Source organism: Lytechinus pictus, chromosome 19, assembly GCF_037042905.1.
Source record: "Lytechinus pictus isolate F3 Inbred chromosome 19, Lp3.0, whole genome shotgun sequence".
NCBI classification, from domain to species: domain Eukaryota; kingdom Metazoa; phylum Echinodermata; class Echinoidea; order Temnopleuroida; family Toxopneustidae; genus Lytechinus; species Lytechinus pictus.
In genome coordinates this window covers 15,576,467-15,595,549 of record NC_087263.1, presented here as the reverse complement: position 1 = coordinate 15,595,549, position 19,083 = coordinate 15,576,467, and the positions used below count along the sequence as shown (strand labels likewise).

At 38.1% G+C, this 19,083-nt stretch overlaps 1 protein-coding gene across 2 annotated transcripts in view; it reads right to left on the bottom strand.

Annotated features, from left to right (window-relative positions):
* The window catches only part of LOC135157577 (tenascin-X-like), a 100,834-nt gene that overhangs the window by 56,147 nt on the left and 25,604 nt on the right, over positions 1-19,083 (bottom strand). For both annotated transcript variants that reach the window (XM_064113700.1, XM_064113701.1), the window contains 10 exons: positions 17,453-17,563; positions 16,374-16,640; positions 15,528-15,791; positions 13,950-14,246; positions 13,109-13,209; positions 8,025-8,181; positions 6,639-6,808; positions 4,721-4,832; positions 3,453-3,707; positions 1,825-2,103 (listed from right to left, as the gene is read on the bottom strand). In XM_064113700.1, coding sequence (XP_063969770.1) covers positions 1,825-2,103; positions 3,453-3,707; positions 4,721-4,832; positions 6,639-6,808; positions 8,025-8,181; positions 13,109-13,209; positions 13,950-14,246; positions 15,528-15,791; positions 16,374-16,640; positions 17,453-17,563 — 2,013 coding nt within the window. The remainder of the gene's footprint in view (positions 1-1,824; positions 2,104-3,452; positions 3,708-4,720; positions 4,833-6,638; positions 6,809-8,024; positions 8,182-13,108; positions 13,210-13,949; positions 14,247-15,527; positions 15,792-16,373; positions 16,641-17,452; positions 17,564-19,083) is intronic.

The following is a 19,083-nucleotide window of genomic DNA, read 5'->3' as shown; positions in this document are numbered from 1 at the left end:
AGTTTATAAAGTGCAGTTACTATATGCATATACTCTACTGCACTTGATACTTGGTATCATATTACTACTACCCCGGCTGTAGCCGAGCCATCGTACAGGCCCTAAAGCGTTCAAGGACTGATTAAATTTCTACAGGTTATCCATTCATCTCACCTGGGTAGGGCGCAGGGCTAAATTTCAATTAAACCAAATGGTTAGTTGGCAAAATGGTTGTAGACAAAAAGGATTAGACCATGTTGTATGAGACGAAACAGAAAGTGGGCGAAGTGGGTGTAGACCAAGGGACAATTTAAAGGGGAATCCAACCCAAATAAAAACTTGTTTTTATAAGAAAAAGAGAAATCAGACAAGTTGATAGGTGAAAGTTTGAACAATATTGGACAAACAAAGTTGTAAATATTGGTAAGCACTATACTCATGGAGACTTCAAATTGGCTGCATATGGGATGTCATAGTGATGTAAGGCAAGGACTACTCTTCCATGTACTCCAATACATATTATGGCTAAAATGTCATTTTTCAAAAAAAAATTATTTCAAATTATTTTTTTCATTCATGAGGACATTAAACAATATACTACCTGGGTTATATTTAGATTACTGCCCCAGGGGAATCCCTGATAATAAAGAACATGGCCTATGGGAAAGTTGTCCATGCCACTTGTCATAATTTTACTTACCCAGTTGCCAATTTGAAATCTACATACTATTAGTGATCTAATTTTAAAGCAGCTATAACTTTCTTATTGCTTGTCCGATTTCTTTCAAACTTTCACCATTCTGTGTAATTTATTTTTCTCCTTCCCAACACAACATTTTATGGCCAAGGCTGGATTCCCCTTTTACCAACAAGCCACCCTATGTCTGTTAATAATCATGCCTGCTACTGTATGCTACCGTAAGTTACTTTTTTTGTATACAAATCACTCTATAACCTAGCCCCAAAATACTTGTCTGATTGTTTAGAAATTTGTGTCCCAGGAGGTAGAAGAACTAGATCCTCTGAAGACCCACTTACACTAACATATCCAACCAAAAGAAAACATACCGCAGATAGAACATTCACCGTTGCATCCTCAATGGAATGGAACAAACTCCCTCTCACAATAAGACACTCCCTAACAATTTAGTCATTTAAGAAGTCCCTTAAAACTGTTTTGTTCCAGGCAACTGCCTTCATTTAATATGTCATTCTGATTTTTGTTTGTATAAATAAGTTAACTGAAATTGTGAGCGCTTTGGGCCATGTGGGAAAAGCATCTTATAAATATTGAGTATTATTGTTGTTATTATTATTACGATTAAAAAAAAATTCCCAATCAAATTGGCACAGATAACCTCATGGCATCACACTCTGGAGAAATAGTCTTAAAAATTTGATAGTAGGACGGCAATTTTTTTCCCCGTCTCTGCAGAATTGTTGGTTTTCACCTCATATCCTATTAATTTTGTACATGAAATATTGCTGGGCGTTACATGTATATTGATTAGTTTCCTTGTCCCATATCTATGAAAGCCTAAGCTTTAACCCATTGCCTGAAGAATTCTGCAAATCACTAAGCTGCTTACAAGACCCACTCACATTTTTATTCACTTATTTATTTTCATTTCCAGCTAATCACCATTTTCAGATAATGAATCAATGAATATTCACTTGCATAACTGTAAACAAAAACAAAATATATTTCATGACAAATAATTCAATAGAAATTATATAACATGAATGGTAAATAACTAAAGATTCAAGATTATAAAAGTGAATAAAATAAAAAATTAAGGGGTTCTCAAACAACTAAGCTTGTAGTGGTAACCCCTCTTAACTTACGGGTAGTGAAATCAGTTTCTGCAGACGAGCTCCTCTGTTCTACATTCTGTCTCCTCACGACGGAAACAATTCTCACAGTGTACATGGTATCAGGTTCAAGGTTTTCGAAAGTTTGGGTGAGCTGCGTTGGAGGAACATCATCAATGTGGATCTCCGATTCACTGTCTTGCCTCAGGTATATCTGAAACTCATCAAAGTCACCTTCGCCAGCAGACCAGGACACTTGGACAATGGACTGAGAGACAGAGTCAACAGACAGAGTCCTTGGTGCAGTAGGCACTGTGAGAAAGAAAAACATAAAGGTAGTCAAAGCTCAATTACCTCAGGAAGATGTCATGCTTGTCCAGTTTGCCCTAACATGAAGACCAAGACACTTCTCCTTCTTCTTCCGGAGTAAGTGCCAATTCAAGATGATGGAGATAAACACACTGGTCATGTGTGTATGTGTGGAATTTTTCACACACTATTACTTCATATTTAAAAAAATCTATGTTCTTGTTCTTGTAGTGTAAATAAAACATTCTCGGACTACTAATTTAAAGATTGAGTCAAGGTAAAGACTGGGTCCACAAGGCACTGAAAGATACACATGATCCAAGTTTATAATAGGGGAGTTTCTTTGGGTGATTGTTGGGACAGTGTTACCTCACATTTCGCCTGCGCTACATGTGTACTACAGATAGAGAAACAGTAAGTTACCTATTGCTTGCATGAAAAATTGAACATGCACTAATAGTTCTGTTCACCAGTAACTTTGCAACAATGGCAACTACCATGGTAACAGGGCTCAGCAGCCAATCAGGATCAATGTTTCCGTGGTAGTTGCCATAATGGCAAAGTTACAACAGTTGCAAGTCCTTTATGAAACGGGCCCAAGGAGTCATCAGAAGGAACAGAGTAACCTATATCTCTCCTGAAAATTGAACATGCACTAATAGTTTTATACACTGGCGAGTCAACCAGAGTCACTAGGATAGGTGATGGTATTCAACTGTAGAGGGAGAAGGTCAAAATACTAACTGAGGAGTAAATTTGCGGTGGAATAGTAAAGCAATATTGACTGGCCTCGGGGCAATACGACATATATCGCCCAAACTAGATTTATATCGCCCGAGTCGTAGACGAGGGTGATATCAATTTTAGGGCGATATATGTCCTTTTGCCCCCAGGCCAGTCAATATTGCTATTATTAACCATATCAGACATCTAGAGCAAAAATCGTTAAAATTTAGATATTTTAAATTTTTAGAATGAGAATCTAGTTTATCATGTTGAGCAGACTGGGCCTCTGAACTTTACCATTGTGACGTTATTGAAATGACGCGTCCCTGGCCTAGGGACGCAGTATCCAGCATTGTCTCAACTTGATTACCATTATGACATATAGCGCTGCGCGGTTCAAGGACGCGCGTAGAATACCCGGATGTTAGCGCTGCCTTTTATTGCCAGCTACATTTCCACGCATTTTCTCATTGACTTTCCTGAGCGGGCGATAAATTGGGCTCGTGGATAAACAATTGGAATTTTATTGACCGGCCATTTGATCCCAGTCTTAAGCAGGCAACAATGTTTCAAAGTTGCCCTGCTCAGATGTCTGATACGGTTAATAATAGAAAATATCGACCAACCTGTCAGTGCACTTGCGGTATCCTGTTCTCCGCTTCCGGTCACCGTGACTGTAACAGTGTAGAATGTTCCGGGTGTGAGGTTGGGGATGACAATATTCTGCTGGAATAATCCCCTGGAGTAGCTGGACACGTCATCCCCACCAGATACCTCAATGACGTAGCCGGTTGCTGCTGGATCAGAGGACACACCCCAAGAGAGACGGATACTTTCGGTTGTTACTTCTTCGATCACGATCTCAGCAGGTCTGTAGTCAACTGTAAGGGGAAGAATCATGAAAACGTCATCCCATCTATGCACCTATTTTATACAAGCAGAGCTGCCAATCTTTCGAAGTAAAAAGTAGAAATTTGGAGGCTCAAAAGTCAATTTTGACATAAAATAATTTGAGATGTGCCGCATGGTACAAATTTCTTTGAAGAGGTACATGTAATATAAAGAACAGAATCCTTAAAAAGAAATGAATCCTCTTTCTTTTGAGGCTCAGATTCAGTAAAATCTCTGGCACTTTCTCTTTTGTGTAAATCCATGATAAATCCAAGAGCACAAAAAACACAAGATTGAATCCGTATTTAAGCATGTGACGATAACATTCAGAGCAATGTACACAAAGATACATGTGAATAAAGATCATGAGAATAATGAGCATCAATGGCCGCCTTCAGATGAATTCGCCAAATGTATTGATAAATAGTATAACTTACGAATACCTTTATGAAACGGTCCCCAGGTGGGTGTTTCATAAACCTATTTGTTTATTACAAGCGAATTTACAAATGACTGGTGATCCATTCTTAATCAACTTAAATGAAAATTTGCAGCATATCATTTACCACAAGAGACAGTTATCAGTTGTTGTAAAGTCGCTCGGAACTTACAAACAGCTTGATGGAACACCCATCAGGTTCCAGTTGTTCATAAAAACATGCACAAAATTTAGCAATATTAGGAAGTTGCAAAGCTAAGGACTCTGATGTCCCAAGCTCATGAACAGGTGGGTGTTTCATAAAGCTGTTTGTAAGTTAAGAGCGACTTTAAGAATGACTGGTGATTCTTTCTTGTCGTAAATGGTATACACTTAAATGTTCATTGGTGATTACTTAGCGCGTAAGAAAGGATCACCAGTCATTCGTAAAGTCTCTCTTAAGTTACAAACAGTTTTATGAAACAGCCCCCAGCATGGTACACTGCATATTCTTTGTAGATGTCAAGGATTACAGAAATCTTCAAATAGTTTGCCTTTGTTATGGTAATAAGAGGAATCAATTACCTGTGGCAGTTTCGACAACTGTGGAGCTGATTTCACGTTCAATACCTTCACCGGAATATGATGTAACGGTTAAAGTGTAGTCTGTGAGAGGTCTTAATCCTGTAATTCGCACCTAAAAGAACAAACCATACTGGTAGTTGAGAAATAACTTCACATGAAGAAGAATTATGTTGCCCAATAGAAGGAAAGTGAAGTTTTTGTGTGTAGGCAGTATAGGGAAGATAAAATGTGTGTGTGGGTTGCTGATTGGTTATTAATAGCGCTCTCATTCAAAAAGGATATATGCGTGGGACGGATTAGAGAAAAAAGTTTAGGGTGTGTGGGTGGGGTGGAGTAGGCAAAAAGTGAGTGTGGGTTTGAGAGTGGGATAGAGTAGGAAAAATAGAAGTGTAGGCCTTTTTTGTGGGTTAGAGTATGATAAAGTTGAAATGTGGTTGAGTGGGAGCCCAGACTAGGGAAATAAAGAGTGTGGGTGGGTGGGATAGAGTAGAGAAAGGCGAGTGTGGGTGTGTGGCTTACACTAGGAAAAAGAAAGTGTAGGTGGGTGAGTCAGAGAAGAAGGTGGGTTTGGGCAGGCTACAGTCGGGGAAAAGATTGTGTGTGTGTGTTTGGGTGGGATAGATTAGAGAAAGTGTGAGTGTGGGTGTTTGAATGGGATAGAAAACAGAACGTGTGTGGGTATGTGGGTGGTTAGAGCAGGGAAAAAAGTGGGTGTGGGTGGGGTGGATAGAGTATGGAAAGTGTTTGTATTGGTAGGTGGCATAGGGTATGAAAAATGTGAGTGTGGGTGGGTTACAGTATGGTAAAGGTACGTGTGGGTGTGTGATATCATAGACCAGCCAATAGAAAATATTAGAGTGCCCAGTATATGAGCTAGAGTAAAAGAAAAGCGAATGTGGATGTATGGAGGGATGGAGTTGGGAAAAGGTGGGTGTGGGTGGCACAGATTGGGGAAAATGTAAGTGTGGGAGGTGCAATAAAGTGTGTAAAATGTGGATGTGGGCATGTCAGTGGTCTCAAGAACTGAACATGTGGATGTCTTAGACAAGGTAAAAGTTGAGTGCAGTGTGAGGGTGGATGAGCTACACTGTGGAGTAACGGAAAAGGCAAGAGTGGGTGTGTGGGCGGCACAGAAAACGGGAGAAGTAAGGTTGGGTGGGTTAGAGTGGGGAAGAAATTGAGTGTGGGTGTGTGTTGGATTGAGTACAGAGGTGTGTGTGGGTGGGTGAATGGGATAAAGTTTAGTGTTGGATGGACAGAGTATGGAAAATGTGAGTTTGGTGTGTTGGTACCCTCCATATATGTAGAAAGGCAAGTGTGTTTTCGTTGCATGGAATATGGAGTTTGCGAGTGTGGGTCCATTGATGCTATCAAGTACGGGAAAAGTAAATGTGTGTGAGTACCATAGACTAGAGAATAGGCAAGTGTGGATGGCATAGAGCAAGGAAATGTGTGGGCTGGATAGAACAGTTCTGATATATGGAATATACTTTATGTATGGGTCATTTCTACTTGGTAGTAAGAGTTTTTTTTTTCAAGTCACGAAACTCTTCTAGACCTCAAAGAAATAGAGTTTATAGTCAACTATCAGACAATACACTACCATTGGACTTGAAAGATCATCTATGTAAAACAGTTCTAATGTCTGAGAAAGGAAGTCTTCCGGCTGAAATGTCCATGTCATGCTAGACTCATATCTAGAATAAGTTTGTCATCAGCAATTTCAGCTACACTCACACCAAGACTCGAGTGTTAAAATTAACCATAAAAAATATGGTTGGTAAATGATCGCCAATGTAAAACAGTTCTCATAACTGGCAGGGATCATTTTCCAGCTGCAATTTTAACAGATTTTCACTCTAGCCAAAATTACACTCAGAACTGAAGTTTGACTCTCAACCATCAGACAATATTTTACCATCGGACTAGGTGAATCCTCCACATAAAAGAGTTCTGATATCTGGTAGGGGTTGTCCTCAAGCTGGTAGAAGACATAATAACCGTCAACATCTCCAGGGACTGGATCCCAAGACAAAGTTAATGCTGCTGCCTCAGGCTCCACACTAACGTCACTTGGTGCATTGGGTACTGAAAATGAAGTAACAAAATCAAAATCAGAATTGCATTAAAAAGGGAATTTGACCCTGACAGTAGGTTGGTTTTAATAAAAGATGAAAAAAATGGGAGAAAAATATTGGAGACCATGAAAATCCGTCAAATTGCAAGAGAGTTATGAATTGTTATGTTTTTCATATGCAACATCATATGCGGGCAGTTCCCCCATGTATCATAGAATATGATTTCCATAAATTCCAACTGATTATGGAATATGATGAATAAAATATTCTTTTTAGAAATGAGGTTAAGAAATGGTGTGTCTGTAGATATATTCACCTGAAAAATAAAATGACTTTCAATTTTTGCACATGGACATCAAACCATAGTTTGCTCAAAACATGATTTTTCTTTTGCATATTATTCTCTACAGTGGTGCTAAACAGTGAGTGAAAGCAGAAAATGAATAATATATAAAGTTTTCAAGTTCTGTAAGTTCTGCCATGTTTTAAATAATTGTGAAGTCAGGTGATAAAATTTTACATGAAATAAAATTTGTTTTTCTGGGTTCGCTGAACATTGTAATGTTGTTGTCTAAATTCAACTCTCAGCATGACAGAGTGGATTTTGTGAAATTCAGCCATTTGGCTGCAAGTCAGAGATTTTCAATCCATCAATCAAACAATCAATCAATCAACCAATCATCAAATCAATCAATCAATCCATTAATCCATCAATCAAGCCATCCATCCATCAATCAAGCCATCCATCCATCAATCCATCCATCCATCTATCTATCTAACCATCAATCCATCCATCAATCAATCAATCAACCAACAAACCAACCACCCAATCAATCAATCAATCAATCAATCCATCAATCAAGCCACCCATCCATCAATCAATCAATCAATCAATCAATCAATCAATCAATCAATCAATCAATCAATCAATCAATCAATCAATCAATCAATCAATCCATCCATCAATCCATCCATCCATCCATCCAACTATCTATCTATCTATTTATCTATCTATCTATCTATCTATCTATCTATCTATCTATCTATCTATCTATCTATCTATCTATCTATCCATCCATCCATTCATCAATCCATCCATCCATCAATCAATCAATCAACCAACAAACCAACCACCCAATCAATCAATCCATCGATCTATCAATCAAATAACCAACCATCCAACCAACCAATCAATCAATCAATCAATCAATCAAACTGTCTCTTACATGTTCTCTGTTGTATCGAGTCACTCTGATCCACTCTTAAAGCAGAAACAGAGATCTGATAATTCCTTCCGGGGACTAAGTTAGAAACCGTTCTCTCATTGATACCATTCAGTACAGTTAGTGGAAACCCCACTCCTCCTGATGTGGGGTCAAACACCTGGAAAAAAAATAAATTATAAAATGAGTTTATAACAGCGTCATGGTGTAGCGGTTCTGACTTTTGCCTTGTAATCAGAGGGTTGTTCGAATCCCACCATGGCCTAGCATCCTTTGGCAAGGCATCAATCCACAATTTGCCACTCTCCACCCAGGTGTTAAATGGGTACCTGGTAGGATGCAAAGACCTTATGTAGTACTCCTAGCGCTTGAGTCTAGAAACTGTTGTTGGAATGCTCCCCAGGATACAACAATATATCAGAGACGTCACTCCAATGGATTAAGAGCCATATAAGAACGGAATAATTATTATTAACAGTTTCGTATCAGCTGTGTAAATTTTAATGCTGTATAGCCTGTGATATACTTTGAAGTTGCAAAGTCTAGCGGGAGGGGGAGTTGGGGGTTATTCGCAAGATCTTAATGGTTGTGTGCGCGATTGATAAAAAACTAAGCAAGCACTTCCGCGACTTAATCTCAAAGATTGGATGATTAATATTACCAAAAGAGTTGAAAGATCAAAGAATTTTATGTACAGTGCCGGCCGCAGGAAACGTCACGCCCGAGCACGCAAACACCCTAGGGGGCTTTCGCGTCTAACCGAGGGTATTCAAGGGGAGCACACTAGGGTGTTTAGACGCGCCAGCAGTTTCCTGCGTGCTATATAATATTGGCCGTGCCCGCACTTATCCTCGGGTACCCTAGGGTACGTACATTGCATTATGTTTCCATGTGCATGTACTTTGGTTATCTTGTGATAGACCATTATGCTTTTAAACTAGCGTGTTCGGAATCTATTGTAGATTATTTTTTTTTTATTTTAGATGTTATTTGTTTTCTTTTCTTTCATTTTTTAATTTCTGTTTTCCCTTTTAATTCTTTTCCCTTATTCCCTCTTTCCTTTCTTCCTTCCTTCATGTTTTCTTCTGTCTTTGTTTCTTTCAAATAATGAAGGAATTCTTTTTCTTTCTTTCTCTTTTCCTCCATTTTTCTTACTTTTCTCTTTTCTCTCCTTATGTTTTTTCTTTCACACATTTATTCATCTTCCCTATCTTTATTTTAATTCTTTCTTTCTTTATTCATTTCAAGTAATGACGGAAACCGTTATCTGTCTTTTATTCTTTCTTTCATCCTTTTATTCAAACTTTTTTCCTTTTAATTTTTCCTTATTTTTTTCTTTCCTCTCAATTCATTTCTTGTTTCCTCATTTTTTTTCTCTTTTCTTTCTTCCGCTCACCCTCCCTTCCCCTTTCTTAATATATTTTGTTAACAAGTCTAACATTGTGTAGCCTTTTTGTTGATTTTTTGGCCTGGCTCGGTCGATCCGATGGTACATAGTGCTTTGTCGATTGTCCCGTATTTAATTTTGTGAAATCTGGTCACCCTGGCTGGAACATCGAATTTATTGTTTTCCATTTACCGCAATGAATCTAATCAATTAATCTAATTTGATACATTAGGTAAACTTTTTTCCTTACGCCTTACGTGGGAGGCATACATGTATCATACAAACTTGTTTAAAAAATATAGGACACAATTGTGATTTAATGTCATGGAGATCAATTCTCTATCTTTTGGGATCGATAAGTTTTTTTTTCCATACGTACCCATTCCTCTCCCTTCAGCGTGGTGAACTGTACACCTAATCCCATCTCCTTATTATGAACAGTGTAAGAACTAGAAAACATTTGAAACATTCTTCCTTGAGTTTTAACGGGGTGCACAGGGTGGAATCAGGAAAGAAGAAAGAAAGGCATATCAACAAACAAAAAATTAAAATAGATAAAAGACATTATAATAAGCAGACTTGATTTTTTTTTGTAAATCAAAATTGACAAGTTATTAACAGAGTGAATGTTAACAAACATTAATGACAAACTAAAAATAAAACAGAATTATGAATATCAAGGGCATTTGCGAATTCTCATTAGGTTAAAACAAACGTGCGGTCAATATTGGAATCGTCAATTCGTTGACATGGTTGATAAAACCCTAATAAAGGGAATGAAAAGGTACGTGAAAACGAATACTAGTATGACCAAGATCATACAAAGTAGACGTGCAAAAAGCGAACACCAACAAAACTGGTTGTGCTCATCGATTTGTTATGTGGTTCTTTTGTTATTGTCAACAGTCTGGTAGTCTTGCTCCCCGCCCACACCTTTGATCTCCTTTGATCACATCCGCTTCCCAATTTATGACAGGATGTTCATAGAAATGGGGGGGGGGATTAATTTGTTGATGCGTTAACAACAATAAATGAGGATGTTCTTTTCATTTCGGTTCAAATCGGGTCTCTAAAGCCCTCACCCGATAAAAAAAATATGAATTTACCAAAATGTAACAGATGGAACAGATTTATCTTTTTGCTTAAACATCTGATTAAATTACCTGCTCTCTATTGCGGTTTTTAAGTTGCATTGGTAGATATTCGAATTGGGAAGAGATGAAAGTGGTGGAAATAATAAAGGAGAAGAAGGAAGAGGAGGATGAGAAAAATGAAGAGGGGTTCCAGCTTCATGATGAGAACAACGCATATATTTCGCGCAATTTTATACAAAATTATAGATGGGATTAAAACGAATATTGATATCCCTGATGCACCTAAATTATGATAATAACACGATTGACGTCGAAGTAAAGATTAAACTATCATATTTACGAACTGCGGTTTTATATTGATAGATTAGTCGACATCAATTAAAGTTATAAACATTTTTATTTATTTATTTTATTTCAGTAAAGCAAGATTTTCCTTCGAAATATATTTTGTTATATGAATTGGAAATTATAAAACCAAGACACAGCTTGGTATAATACAGACTTCAGTGTTATATGGCAGCTAAAAATAACATTTGTGAAGCGCACTTTCCATCTTGATTGGATGCTCAATGCGCTTCAGAGCAAACCAACAAAAGCTATTTACATAATGTAACTATATAAAAAATTTCTAGCACATTTAGCTTCAATGTTTAAACACATACCCAAGTAAAAGTATGTTTTCGAAAGCTACTATGACGTAGTGTGTGGAATGAGTACTTGACGAGTTAATAATCACTTGCCGACAAAGCAAGAATGGAGCTATACAAACCATTCTTTTCTTTTGTTAAGTGTTTTGGTGGGTGCTCACGCAAACGCTAACTATCAAACCTAACAATTCTTTTCGGGGAACAACGGAGTTAGTCAAGCCAAGTTAAAGAATGAAAGCCCCGTCCCGGTTCGCCTCTATATAGTCGAAAATCCTTTCAATCATCACGCGTGAGCATTACTGAGTAAAACAAGTTTCATAACTAAGTACTGCAGAACTATATGGTATCCATATTACCATGAAACAATAAGCCCCCTCTATTTTCTCTTTCTCCCCTTTCCCCTTTTTTTCTTCGCTCCCTTCTCCTTCTCTCACTTTTTCTATTTTCCTTCTCATTTCCCCTCCATCCCTTCCTATTTGAATTTTTCTTTCATTTTTCATTCTTCTTTCTTGAATGAGCGGATGTTAATTCGGGACAAGTTTTTAATTGATGCAACGAGAGCAGGAAATTGTGAGCATGGTGAGAGAAAATAATTACAAGATTGAGCGCAAGAATGTTCAATACTTGTCATCTGCGTAAAAATGGGCAGGTGCGAGTTACTAAAGTATTTTCTGACATGAAAAACTGGACAATTTCTCAAATTTTTCTTCCCGCTTTCTCTCTTTTCCTCTACTTTTTTCTTAAGTCCCACTTCTATTGTCCCCTGTACTTCTTACCTTTTCCTGCACCCTTCCTTCTCTTCCCTCCTTCGCTTTTTTACTCCATTTTATTATGTCTCCCTTCTTCATTTTATTTAATTTCCCCCTCCTTATCATTCTCTCTTTCTCATTCTGTCCTTCCTTTTCTTCCTTTGTCTCTTCATCTCCCGTTCGATTTTCAATCTATTTTCCTTTTCTCCTTTTCCCTCTTTTCTTTCTGTCTCACCTTCCCTTTTTTCATCCCCTCTGTTTTCTTCTCCATTTCACCTTTTCCTTATTTCTCTTCTTTGCCCCCCCCTATATTTTCTCTTTCTCCCCTTTCCCCTTCTCTCACTTTTTCTATTTCTCTTATCTCTTTCCTTCTTGCCTTCAATCCATCCCTTCATTTTCGCCTTTTCTTTCATTTTTGCTTTCTTTTTCTCCCTTTTATCTGCATCTCGTAGATCCGCGCCTGAAAGGCATGTCAGGGTATATAAAAAAGGATGACCATGCAGGGAAAGAATAGAGTAAATAGTTCGAGGACGACCTCCGGAATGTAGGGTCAACATCGACAAATACCTGCTCCTTTGTCAGAAACTCATTTACGATCACGACTTACCATGTCAGTGAATGAAATAACGGACACCACAGGAAGAATATTCATATATAGGAAAAGACCCTTTAAGCTGGTGCCAGTGTGTAATCGAACACAATAAGTAATTCGGCGAAAAAGCCTAAAATCCCAGTTATCAACCCAAAACTTTGTAGTTTTCATAACAGATTTTATCCACGATAAATGATCGAAAACTTATGCTTGATATGAGATAAAAATCACATGCAGTCTTGAATGTGTCAAATCACACCTCTTCTTTCGACCAAGAATGCACGGCCGAACATCCTAGGGAAACACCCTAGGATAAACGCGGGCACTACCCTCGGGTGCTCCCCTAGGGCACTCATGTCCTAGGAGAGCGGACGCGGGCGTCTTCCCTCGTCCGCTCCCCTCAAATGTCCGCTACGGGCTACCGCGTTCGCCCTAGGGGGCACTGTGACGTTTCCCACGGACGGCACTGTATTTCCTTTCATAAAACTCCAAATGGAAAATGGATGACATGAGCTGCAGCTAGGAGCTCTACTTGAATGTCATCTCCATGATACTTGATGTTTTTCTTTTCATAGGGCAGAAGAGGGAAGGGAAGGTAATGGATCAATGTAAAATTACCATTGTTTCGTAGCCGTCTGCTCCCACTGCAAGCTGCCATTCAAATGTAATAGATGTCTGGTTTACAAACTTGACCACAATGTTCAGATCAGATGAAAATACTAGAAAGAGAGAGAAAAATAAGAAAAAGATATATAAAAACAATTATCATAATCATACATAATGCTATATCGAGCATGTAAAGCAACATGGTATCTTTGCACTAGGCCAATAGAAAGGGCATACCGGGAAATCCCTATTTGGAAGATTACCCCAACTTTTGTACATGTATGTTACAATACAAGTGGGGTATTATAGCCCATGAAGAAAGCGATTGTTTGTTCTGCTAAAAACTGAATTCTTTATTCTGCTGTAATGACTTTGTTACACCTACCTCTCTATTGAAAAATGCAAATGAGACACTTCAAATCTTATCAGGGTCAGTAATGTGAACCATAATCCAATGTCATCATACATTTTTACAATCTTACATTTTAAGCATAGTAGTCATTGATGCATCTATTACTCATTAAAATTCAAATATTTCATTTATTGGCTATAGGAAAGGCACTGACAGATAGTATCCTTAAACTTTCAGCCCATTCCATGCACGAGGTGTTTTATATACACAAGACAAAAGTTCACATTTATTTTGATCAACCAACTACTCAAATAATTTCTTTTTTGAAAAATCAGTAAATTTATCCAATAAAACACATTTTTAGTTAGTTGATATCCTTCATATCACAACCCCCTTGAGGCACATGGATTAATGTAATCTAGAAATGAAATGAATAGCGACATGCACTTTTGGGGGGATTTAACAAAGCTACAGATAGGCTTTGGGTTATATTTCACTTACATGTGCGGTCAATCTTTGTAACATTATTACTGGTGTAGGTCACACCATCGTAATCCACGTATGTTGCTATTACCATCCTGTAATCATAGCGCGGAGTCAAGCCCTTGAGGGTAATAGAATCCTGATAACTTGGTAAGAGACTGGTGGCAGGGGTGCGGCCAAGCTCTAATGAAAGACCGTCTCCTCTGTAGTTCAAGATGTAGCCGAAGAACTGTCCTTCGCTGGGTGGAGACCAGGACAGAGTGATGCTGGAGGTCGTCACATCTGTAATCTCTACATCAACCGGCTCCTGTGGGACTACAACAAAACAATATCATAGAGGTAAATTCGATGACACATCAACATGTCCAAAGGTTTCGCCAAAGTATTATGTCCCAGGTTTGGTAGAGATCAGGACAGTGTGATTGTGTAGGTCGTCACATCTGTGATCTCTACATCGACCAGCTCCTTTGGGACTACAACAATACAATATCATAGAGGTGAATTAGTAAATTCGATGACACATCAACATGTCCAAAGGTTTCGCCAAAGTATAATGTCCCAGGCTTCGTAGAGATCAGGACAGTGAGATTGTGTAGGTCGTCACATCTGTAATCTCTACATCAACCGGCTCCTATCATTCAGGTAAATTCAATAACGAATCAAATGTATGAATTTACACCACGTCCAGAAAATATTTCGGGCAAACATGGATTTTAGGTGTAGATGTTGCTGGCTTTCCATAGATATGGTTGATCGGATCAATTGCAACTCTTTGTTAGACGGTGCCCAGGGCCCCCATCGTACAGAGTGATGATTGATCTGATTAAACTCAACTGTATGGATACCCATCAATGCCATAATTTTTTTCTAAAGTAATCTTGCAAAATGTCCTATGTAAAGAGAGAGAAGCACACTGTATTTTAAAGAAAATGATACATATAGAAAATATTTTGAACACGTATTTGAGAAGTTGATGTTGCTGGCTTTCCATAGTCGTGCTTGATTGGATCAATCGCAGCTCTTTGTAAGACGGGGCCCAGGTGGCAATAGTGTAGTGTTTATGCTTTATTGAATCGCCCCCATATAAAACTGCCTATCGCAAATACATACTGCCATCCCATGACACAAGGAAGCAACTCTGATTTTGTTTTTAAAACATCTACTTTTATCTTGATTTGGGATATTTCCTGTATGCTAAACACGATGGTAAAGAAATTAGAGTCACATAGCCCACAATATCTGAAATACAGTCATTGACACGACACTTGTTCCTGTGACAATTGCTCAAGACTTAATTTCATCTAAGATGTACATGTAGGGTTAGGGTTGCAATGTTAGGTTTATGATAAGGTTTAGGGTAGGGTATAGTATTAAACCCAGGCTTGAAGTTGGTCATTCGATTAGTGTGTGGAATTTTGAGCAGAGCAATAGTCACCAGAGCAAATGTCATGGAACCATACAGACATGTCAAAAGCAAGCACCTCTACATGTTTCCGCATTAAAAAATGACAAATTTTTTCCTCATTCACGAAGAAACTTATTCCACAGAGTTGGTTCCTTGTGCCACGGGATGGCAGAATACTGTGGGTTACCTACCTGTAATATGAGAGACACTGCTGGAGAAGAACTGGACATTGTTGGTAAGAACAGTAGAGAGAGTAAAGACATACTGCGAGCCAGGATTCAGGCCTGTGATGGAGACGGGGCCAGGGGTCGTGGTCTCGATCGGGGAGATTGGCTCTCCATCATTGGGGTCATAGGTCAACACGTACTTCAGGACGGATCCCGCTTCTTCGTCCCAGTCCACGACAACGTCGGTTGAAGGATCGGGGCTCTGTTGCAGGGTTAGAAGGGCAGATCCTGACAATTCAGAAGAAAAAAAATTTACATTTATATAGTGCTTAATACTGTGGGCTTCGAAGCGCTTTGCATGTACAAAATATATTATTACCCCTGTCATTAGATCGTCGCATGTTAATAACCTGTGTACTTGCATTGAGTAATGGGTATTCGATCACAGCACCCGCATTCTTTGGCAATGCATTTTATCTACATGTACATTTGCCACTTTCCATCAGGTCTTTTGTACAGAAAAGAAAGCAAATTTCAAGAACTTCATAAGTAGTATTTCATAGATTGTTTGAAAGAAATAATATCAGACAAAAAAGGACAAAACTCTACAAATTTTTGAGTTATTTGAGGTACATGTATTTGTGTTCAGAGAACCAGGAGCAAAAGTGTTTCTCTGCATAATGTCTGGACAGAGGACCCCCTTTATTATTTTTCTTAACAACCAACTCCAGAGGGTCATCACAGCAGACCATCGAACCACTGAAAATTAGAAACTGTAATTAGTGTTTCCCCAAAAGCATGTTTTCTAATACTGACTCCCAAATGACCTTTGACCTTGGCTTCATGACCTGAATCAAACCCCATACTTACTTGTTGTAACAGACAACTCCAGAGGTTCACTAAAGGTACTTGGTCCGGCCCTGGAGATGAGCAGGATTATGTACTCGGTAGCTGAAGCAAGGTTCCTCAAAACGGCACTGGTCTGATCTGGTTCGACGGACACGGTAACTTCCTCACCACCCTCAGGAGTGTAGGTGATGTCGTAGCCATCAACGTTACCCGAAGCAGGCGTCCAGGAGAGCGAGATTTCATCTGCTGTAACCATCGTGTCTCTGAAATTGGAAGCTTGCAGAGGAACTACAAGAAAAAGTAAAAGTGGTGACAATGATTAGCTGAAGTTAATACTTCATTCATCACAACTCAGTGTTGACATCCAGAGAGCAAGATCTCATCTTCTGAAACCATGGTGTCCCTAAAATTGGAATCTTGCAGAGGAACTGAAAGAAATAGATAAATTAGTTACAATGATTGGAAATTTTCAGCTTCCCATACATGCAATTTTAGCAGAAATAGACCATGGCCTAAATTAACCAAACTTCGGAATGCAGGGAAACAATTTCCCATAGGTAATACCCAGTGGCATTACATAGCATCTGCTGGTTATTGCAAAATCTTGTTCGACTCTGGATGATTTATACCCCAATGGTGTCGAATTCCCCATGAAAACACATTGTAATCTCCCTTTAACATGTAATCGTCTGTTGCCCTTAATCTGAATTTTCTCAAATTCCACAAAAAATACAACTGGGCATTGTAGCATAGCATGGGCCAGTTATCCCAGCTACGTGGGAAAGTTACAAATTGATGCTGAGGTTCGAGCCTTGGTCGCATCTTTCAGAGGGTGATGTTAAAGGTCGGTTTAAGATGTAAATAATCAGATCTGATCAGTGGCGGACCGTGACCCGGAGGAAACAATTGGTTGGAGGGGCACTGTATTGTTTGTGAACAATGCTGTGTCCCTCCATTGCTTTGTCTCCTCCGGTCACAGTCCGCCACTGGATCAGATTGATACACGTCTGACAAAAAGAAAACACACACCCACACAATACATATTGCAACAAATAGATATGAACTCTACCATGAACACACAAGACAAATGAGTGACTTACTAGTTCTAATGCCCAATTCATCTGAAAGAACATCAGTGTTCCTGACTTCCACCTGGGCAATGTATAAGGTCCCTGGTATAAGATTGGTGAAGACATACTTCGTAGAACCATCTGTAATGGGTACAATGAAAAAAAAACTATTTAAAATAAACTTACAAATTACACAAAAATCTCTGATGCCTTATATGTATCACCACGTCTAAAATTCTTAAATGTCTTATTTTTATGGCCTCATACATACATGTACATGTAAAAAAAAATATTGTCATACATGAAGGTATGATATATGTTATGTCTTATTATGTCAACAAGCAATATTCTTTAAGTCTAATGCACTGTATTATCTCTATTCAACATTCTTGAATGAAAAACCATGATCATTATTACAATATAATGTATAATTAAAACAATATAAACAAACAAAGTCAGCATTTTTTTATAGAAAATATTCAGCTTATAGAAATACTTTAACTGCTACATTGCGCAATGCAAAAAAGCAATATTACTGTGCTCAATTCCAAGCGACTTTTAATAATATTAAGGATACCTGGAAAGTGATCAGAAATGTTTTTAAAGCACCACTTAAGGTTTCAAAGATAAAACAGGTAATTATAAATGATCAAGTTGTGGATGATAACAGTGTTATTGTAGAAGAGTTCAACAATTATTTTTGTAATATTGTAAAATTTACAGGCGGCTATTCCACCCTGTCAAAAAACCTATGTTGATTTCTTGTCTGAGCCTACTTTGGAAAGTCTATTTTTTTTGCCTACAAGTGAGGAAGAGTTGACTGATGCGGTTAGATCTCTCAAAAGTAAAAAGAGCCCAGGCTGTGATAATATTAAAAATGAACTTATTAAACATGTTATTGTAGGAATCTTGACACCTCTTTCTCACATCTTTAATCTTTCAATGTCAAATGGCATTGTGCCTAGAAGCATGAAAATTGCAAAAGTTGTGCCAATTTTTAAGAAAGGCAACCCCGAATTGTTGACCAATTATCGTCCAATTTCTTTGTTGACATCTTTTTCAAAAATCCTTGAAAAACTCATACATGCAAGGGTCATACATTTCTTTAAAAAGTCGAATATCTTTTCGAATTTTCAATTTGGGTTTCGCGAGAAGCATACAACTACACATGCCATTTTGCACTTTGTTGATAAGGTTGCCACTGCCTTGGATAATTACTTGAGCACAATTGGTATATTCTTAGATTTTTCCAAGGCTTTTGATACAGTTGATCATGAAATTTTGCTACATAAGTTATCCCATTATGGAGTGAGAGGTGTTGCCCTTGAGTGGTTCAGGAGTTATCTCACTGACAGGAGACAATTTGTATCTTTGAATAGAATTAATTCCAGCTTGCAAACTGTTACATGTGGTGTACCTCAGGGGTCTCTTCTAGGACCTCTCTTATTCATACTGTATATAAATGATTTTCAAAATTCATAAAACAAATTATCCTTTATTTTCTTTGCTGATGATTCTAGTGTATTTTTTTCACATAGGAATCCTCTAACCCTGATAGAAACAGTGAATTTAAGAATGTTATCTTGTGGGTTCAAGCCAATAAATTATCACTTAATTTTCAAAAGACGAATTATATGCTTTTTAGCAATTCCTTAAAAATT